At 35.2% G+C, this 12,766-nt stretch overlaps 1 protein-coding gene across 2 annotated transcripts in view; it reads right to left on the minus strand.

Annotated features, from left to right (window-relative positions):
* Positions 1-12,766, minus strand: part of LOC139128160 (DNA ligase 1-like) — an 80,814-nt gene that overhangs the window by 32,641 nt on the left and 35,407 nt on the right. Inside the window, exons 2-4 of one of the 2 annotated variants that reach the window (XM_070693998.1) lie at positions 4,421-4,887; positions 3,686-3,765; positions 1,640-1,718 (exon numbers count right to left, since the gene is read on the minus strand). The exons of the other annotated variant lie outside the window; for it this stretch is intronic. Coding sequence (XP_070550099.1) covers positions 1,640-1,718; positions 3,686-3,765; positions 4,421-4,517 — 256 coding nt within the window. The 5' untranslated portion in view covers positions 4,518-4,887. The remainder of the gene's footprint in view (positions 1-1,639; positions 1,719-3,685; positions 3,766-4,420; positions 4,888-12,766) is intronic. 2 annotated transcript variants of the gene reach the window in all.

The raw sequence follows: 12,766 nt of genomic DNA on the forward strand, positions 1-12,766 counted from the left end.
ATATGCTTGTCAATGTAAACAACTAGCTCATATTTGTCGCATGATCAAAATTTGTGTCTACATGAACATTTCGTACGAAATCAGTCATAATTATTAGAATACGACAAAATCATACATTAACTTAGCAGATTTTGAGTCCTTGTGTTTTGAGTTTTGTTGCCAACATGGGGTTCACATTCGTATAAACCCCACTGCCACCGGAACTTTTGATGCGCAGAGTACACTTTCATGTGGTAGACATACAGTTTCAACTACACTGCATCAAGGGAACCTGGTCATGTGGCCTTCATTCAGGCCACATGGTGAGCCTCCAAAAGTTGTGTAATGAAATCAATAGTTCCATAGACTACATACAACAATAATAATCCTCGAGCAATGAAAACAGAAGAGTGTAATGCCTGCATATTCCTCAGGAATTATGTGAATTGTTTATGGAAATAATGAACCTGTAGCTTGTCGCATTGCTGTAGATTAATTGATTAAGGTAGAACACGCCTTGGGGACAGATTGTCGGATACGTACTCCATTTAATATATCCAACATTCTTTTCTGATCTGCCACTTGTTGGGGCTCATTTTAAAGTTCTTGGAGAAAGAAAGGCATTCAACATCTTAGTTTTTCAAAAATCCAAAATTTAATTCCCCCATAGAGTAATAACACAGGAATGGCGGCCTTTTGAATATTTGAATATCGCAAAATGTTGGGTAACTTGTATCGCTAGTTCCAAACTTTGCATGGTGATCCCAGATTTTCATTGTTGTTTTGGTAAGAGAACGGTCAAAAGTCTTTAACTTTTGAGGCACGACTAACTTAAGCATTGAAACCTGAGGGTCAGGTGTGATGCTACAGGCTGTCTATGCTTTTGAGATTCAGAAGATTTTTGGTATGGAAAAATAGCGTAACTTTTTCTGATGTAAATTTCTATAAGGCCTATGGTATCTTTGGAAATTGTGTATAACTTTGCAGAAGGTATGTGCTGACAGAGAAGATGTCTGGTATTTGCTCCGTACACATCGGTGAATGCCATGTTCCTCAGTCAAGCAAAGCACAACCTGAAATGATTGACAGCTCTCCCATGACGTATTGATATTACCCCAAAAGTTGTTCAAAGTTTAAATGTGGAATTGTTATGGAAAACTACTTGTATTTTGAGAAAAATAATGAATTTTTGGCTTGTGAATATGATAAGTATATTATTTCCAAATATATTTTCTTCATTTAGGTTGGAAAATACAGTGACGTAATAACCATGTCACCACTCGTATTTGACTCATGGTTGCACAGTCATTACATCACTCCTGTTTCCCTTCGTGAAGAACAAAGAAAAATATTTGGGAATAATATCTAATTATCAGTATTGGTATTGATGAGATGGTAATATTCTAATATTAACAATATCAGTATCTTCTATGTCACATGTAAATGGATGCATGGATGGTTATCTTTGACAGAGTGATTACATGTCTAGGATGAGTGGCAGTGTGGCCCAAAATCAGAAAGAATTACATGAGGATTGATAATCATAAACTCCTGGACAGATGATTATGGATACCAATCAGAATGTTGATGTTGGGTAATATTTTATTTGAATATCTAGTGATCTCAATGAGAAGTACAAAGATAAACCACAAGTACTTACATTGTCCTTGTTCAGTCTGAGAACTACTATCAATTCTTCCTGTGACCATTGTGTCAGATTTCTGACCAATGTCTTCGTCCTGAGATTGTTTATATCAAAGTACAACAGTATGGTATATTAATAGCAAGTACTTTCATTGGTTTCAATGAGATCAAGAATTTAATTTTTTCTATGATGAATAATATAATATGAACAACTCGTTGACACATTTTTAGCTCACGTGTGTAAACACGTGGGCTAATGTCATAGCGATGTCTGTCTGTCTGTCCGTGTGTGTGTGTGTGTGTGTGTGTGTGTGTGTGTCTGTTTACACGATAACTCAAAAACGCCTGAACAGATTCAAGTCAGATTTGGTACACAGGTACCATATGTTACTTGCAAGAACTGATTAGATTTTGGTTAGTGTGGCTTGCATATTAATTAAGTTATGCAATATCGTTTTTTTCCTTACAATGGTTTCCCTATGGAGACGGTAATGACAGTGTAGACATATATCAAGAAATACTGCACAAAATTTCATGAAACTTTTCACAGATGACAATCTCAGAACATTATGATGATACTGTGAGTGTCATGTCAATTGCCTTCTCATTTGCATATTTAATGAACTTTTGTTATTAGTGAGATAACTCTGAATTCCTGCACCAAACTTGATGATACTTTTGCAACAAATATTGATCTGATATATATCTATTATACTTAGAAGCATTGGACAGTGTCAAGTTAATAAATAGGTCATTTGCATATTTTATGAAGTTTTGTAATTAGTCATATAACTTCGATATAACTTCACCAAATGTGATGAAATCTGCTGCAGATACTGATCCGACTGATATCTAACTGTAGTGTAAAGCATTCAGTAGTGTGAAATTAATTAAAGGTTCATTTGCATATTTAATGAACTTTGTAATTAGGTATATAACTCTGAAATTACGGCACAACAGTCTTGGAAATTGGGTACAGATATTGTTTTGATAAATATCTAATTGTACTGAGAAGCATTTGGCAGTGTCAAGTTAACAAATAGGTCATTTGCATATTTTATGAAGTTTTGTAATTAGTGATATAACTCCAAAATAACTGCATCAAATGTTATGAAATCTGCTGCAGATACTGATCCGACAGATATCTAATTGTGGTGTAGAGCATTTACTTTTGTGAAGTTAATTAAGGGTTTATTTGCATATTTAATGAACTTTGTAATTAGTGATAGAACTCCAAAATTACAGCGTTAAATTTGATGAAACTTGCTACAGATGTTGATCTGATAAATATCCAATTGTACTGAGAAGCATTGAACAGTGTCAAGTTAATAATTAGCTCATTTGCATATTTCATGAAGTTTTATAATTAGTCATATAACTCCGAAATAACTGCATCAAATGTGATGAAAACTACTGCACATACTGATCTGACAGATATCTAACTGTGTTGTAAAGCATTAAGTAGTTTAAATTAATTAAGGGTTCATTTGCATATTTAATAAACTTTGTAATTAGGTATATAACTCTGAAATTACGGCACCAAATTTTGTGAAACGTGCTACAGATATTGATTTGATAAATATTTAATTGTGCTATGAATCATTGAACAGTGCCAAGTTAACATAGGGATTATTTGCATATTTAATGAACTTTGTAATTAGTGACATTACTCTAAAGTTACTGCATTAAATTAAATTAAACGTGCTACAAATGTTGATCTGATGGATATCTAATTGTCCCATGAAGCATTGAGCAGTGTCAAGTTAATTAACAGTTCATTTGCATATATAAATAAATAAAGTTTTGCAATTAGTGATTAAAATCTGAGAGTACTGTGCGATGTTGAAAAAAACCTGCTACATATAGTGATAACATATATCTTATTGTTCTGTGAAGCGTACTACTATTAATAAACCTGTTGTAAAATACGTGAGCATATTCAGTTCATATCTGGTAATGATTGTGTCATTCCTGTGTCGAAATTAATCTATACTGTATCTCTCTCCATTGATAATAATTTGAATTTAAATCCAGTACTTTTGTTTAATAATCGTAAACTTACATCAGTGAGTATCTCTTCATCATCTTCTCCCTCAATGACATCATGATACAATTTGACAGGTTCAAGTCCACCTCCATCTCCTAAATGAAAATAAGGATGTGAGTTAAGACACCTTGCTGCTGTAGAACCTCTGTGAAATACCGGTTAATAGTTGTATCTAGGATTGATTATCCTTAATTCAAGTAAAAGTGTTATAAATAAAGTGTATTTTATCTAAAGGCAGATATTTTACATCTAACATGGCTATGGTTTACATATGAACTGTGCAGTCTCTTGTTCTCTTAACCAGATTGAGAAGATCGACTGACTTAGGGATGCTTTCTCCAAGGAAAGAGAATCTCCTGGTTGGATTGATACAGCTACATTTCCAGAAACACCTGTTTTGACTCAAACAGTGCTGAAATATCATAAGGTAGGGGTTTTAACCATTTAAACTGATTAAGATGTACACACTTTGTCCTATAACGTACCCCTGCATTTGAGTTGTGTCTGAGATGTCTCATATCACTTAAAGTGGACTTTCTTCATGAAATGTGAAGAATGCATTCAGTGATAATAAAGCGACAGTAAGTGAATGTTATCGTCATCCAATTGTCAAAACTTGAGAAATGCAACATATTTACCACAGCTATTTATATAGAGATATAAAATTTTCTATTTAGTCAGGTAGTTGCACCATTGATAGAAAACATTATCATAATTTGCTTGTCAAGGTATGAAACACGGCAAACTTACTGTTTATGAAGAACAGTTCCAGTTCATCAAATCTGGCTTGATCATATGTTGCTTTCAACTTGAGTTGTAATCCAACTTTGTCAGCCTCCTCTCTCATCTTATCAGTTATCAATAGTGGTTCAAATGAGTCAGGAAAACTACCAGATAGACATGTTTGTTTCAATCTGTACAGTTATACAGAGTAGGTAGGTCAAGTGAGATTGCCAAGGAATCTTGTTTCATACTGGTCACTGTTACTTCACCACAGTTGTCCCTACAGTTTTGATCTACTTTTTGGACAGAATTGTTATTTGTTATAGCCTCACATTCAGTTTTGTCCATTTCTGCTTTGATCTTCTCCCATGCTGCTTTCAATTGCTTGTTTTTCTCCCTGACATTCCTCGTTTGGAATTGACTGTCAAGATCTCTCATTTGTTGCTGGTAGGATTTTTCATCTAGTCCAACATGCACCATGAAATCATCTGAATCTGGTGTTTAGAAATCAGATGGGAACGTGTTATATGGCTGAAACTAACTTTGCAATGAAATCAGTTCACTCTCAAACAGATTTTGTGATCGTGATTCACAAGCCCTTCCTTTACTTAGTGCACTACAGTGTAGCCATGAAATATAGAGTCTCGACTTACAAGCTGCACTAGCACTTTTAAATGAAGACAATATCTCTTTCAAAAACCAAAATGCCACATTCCCATCACTAAAGAAAATAATGTAAGGTTATATTCACAAAATACAGGAATTTACGTACGTCCGAATACATCGAGCAGCAGGCGTAATGGGCTGCGACGCAAAGCATTGAGGACAATACTGAAGCACACAATGTACGAGGACAAAAATCCCTGTATTTTGTAAATAACTTTTTAATATATACACCTTTTTGGTCCAAATGTACCAGAAAAAAGTTGAAATTAATACTTTTTAGGATACCAGTTCTCACTTTACTGAGCGATAGCTAGCAGACTGAATGCATTCAGCATTCCACTATGTGCAGCACAGTGCAAGCGCTAGTCATTATAGTTCAGCGACATATTTTCACTCAAATCCACAGGTTTTGGACTGACCATTTATTCACTGCATGAAGGGGCTGAATGTTTAGGTTTATATGTTTTGTGAAAAATATTAAATCTTCTCTGATATTTCCTTGTGTTTACGTAAGATGAAATGAGGTCAAAGGTCAAAGAGCCTCGAATAACACCAAAAGTTGTTGTACTCCGTGTCCTCTGATACTGAAAGGTACTATACGACAAAACTCTATCAGTTACAGAAGCAGGTGTATAATAATGCCAATTACACTGGACTCTCATTTTGTGCACTTAGTAGTGTATTGATATAATTACAAGCTGTATACTTAAAAACACTTCTAAAGTAGAAGCATGCTGTTTTAGCATTTTTGTGTTTTCATTGCAATAAGCAGGTTTTTAACTTACCTAAAAACACATTCTGACCATAGAAATATTACAAGGAAATGTTTAAATTAGCAGCATCTTTAATTACCGAATAGAGAAATGTAGCTAAAACTGCTAAAATGGATGCTAGCCAAATAAAGACATGTCTTTACAGTGTATTAAACAAACTCAGTCTGGTGTGAATTTGACAATCTTTTCTACTTTTCCTTTTGCACATGCTCTTTTGACCAAGAACAATAATTAAGCGGCACTACTAAATTGTTGACCTGCCTTGACATGTTCTGCTACATAATATGTGTATTATAGGTCAACAAAAAGTAGACATGCCATTCAACAGCAACTAAATTATCATCATATGTACTCACAAATAAATACCATCGCATCCCAGTGACAAACAACCATAAAAATTAATTGTATATATTATTAACAACGTAATGAATATGTGAACTTTCCCTCAGAACCCTAAGTCTGTATGATTAACATGATATGATGTGTGTTGACAATAGAAATGAAATATATCTTAACAGTGAACAAAACCATCGCCCCTTCTTGTTTTTTGCTCGCAGCCAGCACACACATTTGCATTAGCTATTGTCCCTCCACAGAGCTTTAGCCAAGGAGTGAACCTGGACAAAAATCAGCAAATGTTGCCCCAAACATGTAAAATTGCAGGTTTCATAATAATTTGAATAAATCACATTGAGATCATCCCTAAGAACATGTCTTTAAAATATCAAAGCTATCAGACATGTTTTCAGAAACAATTTTTCAAAAACAGCAAAACGTGCCCTTAAATACAAAATTACAGATTTCATCGTAACTTGGGGGGAAATTTTTCACCAAAAATGTCAAAATTTGCCCAGAGTATACAACATTGAAGATTTCATCATAATTTGAATGTCATATTGCATCCTATCTTGAAATGTCATATATGTTATATATATAAACACAAATGGCTTCACGTACAAACAAATAATATCTGATATGATCTCTTATGTAAGTTTCATGCATAATGCAATCTTCGGACAGTTAGTTTGTCTAAAGACTGCAGAATGCTAGAAACTTAAGTAACATATTACTTTGTATAATGAAGTAGTTTGTGTTAGCATCGAGCACTAATTTCCCAAGAGGACGTTTGCGTACATTGTGATATATATATATTATATATATATATATTATATATATATATATATATATATATATATATATATATATATATATATATATATATATATATATATATATATATATATATATATATATATATATATATATATATATATATCAGTGGCTTGGTGTCAATTCAGGCAATGTATAGTGCTCGATGCGTTTCCGCAGGGCATAGGTATTGCTAGACGTGGAACTTGTCGTGATTACTCTACAGACTGTTTCATGCGCTTGGCAATCGTCAGGAGTGATGTTGGCGGGCTCATTGATACCTATATATAGGGTCAGGTGTATATGCAAACGAGGCTGTTGTTCTGGCGCGTTCAAGTGTTAATGAGAAGGAATTTGCTTCTGTGTCTACATTTCGAAAGAAATTCTGTACGTTTGTTTAGCAGTGTCGACTTGTCCGAGTTGATAATGTGAAATTTTCTCCGTGATGCAGAGGTTACAGCGTTTTGTCTTGGTTGAGTAAGGCTGGGCTCTGTCAATGATAGACCATGTTGACGTTGTATTTGTGTCGCTGTCCTTGAGGGTCCATATGTATTTTGAGAGTTTCGTGCTGTTCCTGTGTTTTGATGTTTGAAAGTATATTTGTGATATGTATATCTTGTTTTGAAAGCTGAGTCTGTGAGTCCGATATAGTGCTTTGTATCATTGCTTGTATTTACGGTGGCTTTGTATACTACTGAAGGCGTGAGACAGTTTCCGGACAATGGGCAATCTTCTTTTTTGCGGCAGTTACATGGCTTGGTTGGTTTGTTGTCGTTGTGTAGGAGGTGGTTGTTATGGGCTCTGATGATACTGCCCATATTTCTGTACAGCTGTAGCTGACTTTCACATTGTTTTTATTGAAGATCTTGTGTAATGGATGTCCTTGCGGGAAGTGTAATTTAATGAGGTCAGGAATCTTCTGCGATGTTCTAAAAGCTCTACCGGCGACATGTTCGACGTGACAATGGGTAGTTTTGACGGGGCCGAGATATGCGAACTGGTCGGAGCATACATCCTCTCATCACTCAGCCAAATACTTGGAACCAGACATGAACTGAAAATGCTCACGTGTTTCATAGATATTGCATTTGTCTGTAAATTTAAACTTTTGCCAATAGTTTTAAAGTTTTTTAAGCTGTGATGATCAAGATCATGGACATTATCATGACAGACCAATGACAACGGCCTTTTTATTTACAAATATGAATTCGGTCGAAAAAATGCTGAATGTCTTTGGCTTCTGGCATTGTATCAGCATTTACATAACAAGTGCAATTGATTGGTACAGTGCTTCACACTGTATAGGCCAAAGTGATATCACCATAAAGTAATGAAAAGCCATATACGCATTCTTTCAGAAAACCATTTTTATTTTTAAGAACTCAAGTAAAAGATAAACAACATGGCTATTTTTGATAAATCTTTCAAGAAAATAGATTAAAATGAGCCATTGAGAAGGACATAGTTTAAATAGCAATAGAGAGTTAGTATGAGTAGTACGGAGAAATAATGGAGTGTTTTTGTGTAAGAGTAGTAAGGAGAAATTCCTCTGTATGAAAGTGGCTAACCAGTACTGGTCTTGCAAAGTGCCCTTGCTGAGTAATCCTTAAGTGTAATTGACATCACTGCAGAAATCTTTCAATTTTTTTTCTTTACAGTTGATTGTGAGATCATACCATTCAGTGCAAGGGGTGGTAAGCTGTCAACTGTGAGCGTTTGGCGAGATTATTGTACCATCTCTCGGACTGAATGGTATGAACTCAATGTCAAGCTGGCGACGTCCTCGAAGCCCGGTGTCTTCAGTGTTTCAAAACGGCTGGAGAAAACATCAGGTTAACGTCAAATCAATGATATTTTGGGTTGGCTGGGCATCAAATAAACTGAACCTGTTTGTCCCACTTTTTCCTCGGGCAGTTCTCAGGCAGCTACGGGTAGTCACGGGCAGTAATTAGTATGACCGCAGTTTTTGATTTAATTCTATTTTACAATGCAATCCAAATTGGTTTGTGGTCACTATAGTATGACTCAAGTACACCACTTTGCATGCAATGGATGTTAGTGTAAATGTGATCAAGGCATGATCCATAGTCTGTTGTTGACTCCTCAATAACTTGTGTGTAGTTGAAGTGCTTTGTCATAAGTTCAGATAGTTGTCTTGTAGATTTGTGTTTGCTTTTGTAAGTCAACATTGAAATCACCAATGATCACGGTTGGTAGATTGTACTCAAGTGTATGGATGAGCTGAAGAAGAGCATGTTGTAAGTTTGATGTAGGTGATGATGGTGGATTGTAAACACCAACAATTTGAACTAAACCAAATGTTGTTTTGTGTATTGCAATTAAGAAATCTGTATTAAAACAATGCAGTGTCTGTGGGGTAGCTTCAAGAGTGTTTTCTTTGCTGTACATAACCATACCATGATATGGTCTGGTGTTGTTTTGACGGTTTTTATCATCCTGTCTGAAAAGGTTGAAGTCTGCTATTTTGAAGTCATCATTGTGATCGCCGGTTTGTAGTCTTGATTCACTGAAATTAGTACATCAGCTGAAGTTAAGCTGAAATCACTAGCAACATCTTGAAAATGGCAATGAAGAGATCTCACATTTTGATAAGTAATAATGAATCTGTTCGATATAATATATGGTAATGTGAAACAGAGTTGTAGCATGGAATGGGTTCTCATGCGTTGCATCTCTTGTGTAACATCAGTGCTAACTGATATTTGATTTTCTTGTAATGTGGTTATGTTGAGACCTGTAAGTTTAGTCACTCTGCTTAAAGCAACATAGTGTACATGACACTGATTTCTCTTGTTTGCTGTACTGAAGTCCACAACCACATTGTTAAGTGTATCACCTTGACAACGATGTATTGTTTTGGCACTAGCTGGTCTGAGTGGAAATTGTTTTTCACAACTTCTGCATTTTTGTGTCTTCCCACTCTAAATTGCCGTGATATCTGTAAAACTGGCGTCCATCTGTGAGATACTTTGTCATGTATTAAATGCCGTTTTTCACGTCGCAGGTTTTTGCCAACACAATCGTCATCAAATAAAATCCATAGAATAGTAACATGATGCAAATCAGGTCCATCGATGTATTTGATTACTCCTGGAGTACCATTTATCAATCCATCATTTACAGACAGATTAATGCAAAGCTCAATACGCTGATTTGTTCCAATTGATAATTTAGAAACTAACCCCATTGTTTTTTGAGCAGGAAGCATGACAACAATACCTAATGTTTTGTGTTTTATGATCTCAGAGACATCGCCAATGACTGTATCAGTAGCAGGTATACATGTTTTTATTCCTGTAAGTCTGTCATATGCTATTGCATTGTGGTCATCAACAAGTCTGTTCTCGCAATAAAGATGTACTGTCGACTCATCAATAGATGAAGTTTTTTTATCAATACTGACTATTCGAGTTTGCAGAACTTTTATGTCATGAGATGTATGCTTTCCCTCACGTATACGGTTGAGTAATTTAGCAAAATTCTGGTCATCCTTTTGCCTCATAATATCTGTTAATTCAAACATTTTGAACAGGTCTTTCCAGATGTTGACAGCCAATGGCCCATAATCATGTTGAAGGTCGTTAAATATCCAACCATCAAAGACAGGTTTTAATTGATATAAGTCGCCAAAGCTAACAACGCTGACACCACCAAAGATTTTATTGTTGGCCATTATCTGTTGTAGTCTGAGATTGATATAATTTAACATACCATTACCAACCATGGAGATTTCATCTATGAATATGACTTTTAAGTTCCTGTATTTTGCTTGTAGAGTATTAAGTCTTTCTGATGTCAGTGGTCTATAATGAAAACCTTGGGATGCAGGAATTTGAAAAGCTGAATGAATTGTAGTACCCTTAATGTTGTAAGCAGCTTTTCCAGTAGGTGCAACTAGTAATAAGTGTATGTTGTCAGGATTTTCACCAGGAAGATTTGAAAGATATTTTAAAAGTACTTGATACAATGATTTGAGAACAAGAGATTTCCCTACACCAGCGCCACCTGTTACAAAAATATTTAACGGCTCTGTCCTTGTTTTCATCCAATGTACTATGTGATAGAATATTTCTTTTTGTTTCTTGTTGAGTTTCTGTAAAAGTGGATATAATTCATTATCAGCCATTCGTGGTTGTTGAAGATCTTCAATAATGGGATTATTTGTACTGATGCCAATGTCCTGTCCAATGTCATATTTAGAATGACTCTCATCACATGGTGCAAACATACTCAATGTGTCACTTGGCCTTGATCCTTCTAAAATGTCTTGATGTTCCTGATGTTGTGTATTTGGAGCAACATTATCAAACATATCAATGGCTGTGTTTTGTACTGCTTCAATAGCTTGATCTAATTCCTGAGCATTTTTATTGTACTCCTTTTCTTTAGAATCTACTTCAAATTTCACTTGCATGTAACGATCATAGTATGTTTTGCACCCTGCAAGGAGTTCATTTTCATTTCGCCAAGGATAAAACAACATTATTAACTCTCTGTAATGATTTTCTTTGTCTTTTTCCCTATGGAAACGAACATATCTGATAACTTTACTTTTGGTGCGTTTTTTATACACAAGGCCACGTATCTGATATATTGTGTTGTTTTCATCATCATCATCCTCTTCATCAGTTTTGTAGAAGTCATCATTATCTTGATAATGATCTTGCGGGTTATCTTTTAACTTTTGAAAACTGTACCAGTCTGCCAAGTCTGCCAAGCACAATTTCTCAAGGGCTTTTGGGCGCCTCTCATATTTTTTCAAGATGCTATCACTTTCTATGTCAGTAGCATTTGGACGCATGTTTTGTATGTCATCAAGAGGTTTCAATAGGATAACTCTATCATCAGGGGGTGATGTGTTAATAAATGTGAAGCCGCGTGAAGCTCTTCTTAGTCTCATTTGCATAACAAGGTAAACAGCTTCTTGAGCACTAACTTCAACATGATTAAGGAATTTGTTTCCTATATGCCTGACACTTTCTCTGATATCATGACATCCTTCCCTTGCTTCTTCCACAGCCCTACTGAGCAAATTACTCATTCCACGTTGAGCTTTACTAATGTAAGATGCGATGTACATGGCACATGCATATGGATCAAGAATGAATTGAATGTCCATGTTTGCTCTCCAAGCTTTGAGTAGGGTTTCATTGTAGCTGTTAATTCTTATTTCATTTGGTGACCTCTTGAGGAATATTTTATCTGATGTTAGAGATGACTGTATTGCATTAATATAGGTTTGTTCATCAAGTTGTAGTTTATTTAAGAATTCAGAAAAAGAAAGAGTTTCTCCAAATTGTAAATCAGTAACAACAGTCTTGATATTTTCATAGTGCTTTTGAAGGATCTGTTCTGTGCTTTCATCAGTATCCATTGGCAATGGCTGCAATATCATTGTTCTTGGCATAGGTGGCACAGGAAATCCAAATCTGCAAACACATTGGCCTTTTTTCTTACAGGTTTTTGCATGTCTGTGCATTTGATAATTTATCAATTCAGCGAAGGATTCATTACTGGTATCATTTGAACATGTAATATACTGATCTATGAATTGTGTGATGTCATCATCACTATTTTCACCATATTGTGGTGCATCTTTAATCCATACAAGCATGTGTATATGTGGTGATCCTCTTTGTTGGAATTCCACTCTGTAAAAGTAATCGTGTATTTCACCAATTGGATGATGTGAGCTCATTAGGAAATCATGCATAAATCGTTGAAATGAATAGTCAAAGTGTCGAGCACACGTAACAGGGTCAGA

The sequence above is a fragment of the Ptychodera flava genome, unplaced genomic scaffold (genome assembly GCF_041260155.1).
Source record: "Ptychodera flava strain L36383 unplaced genomic scaffold, AS_Pfla_20210202 Scaffold_45__1_contigs__length_1260105_pilon, whole genome shotgun sequence".
Classification (NCBI taxonomy): Eukaryota; Metazoa; Hemichordata; class Enteropneusta; family Ptychoderidae; genus Ptychodera; species Ptychodera flava.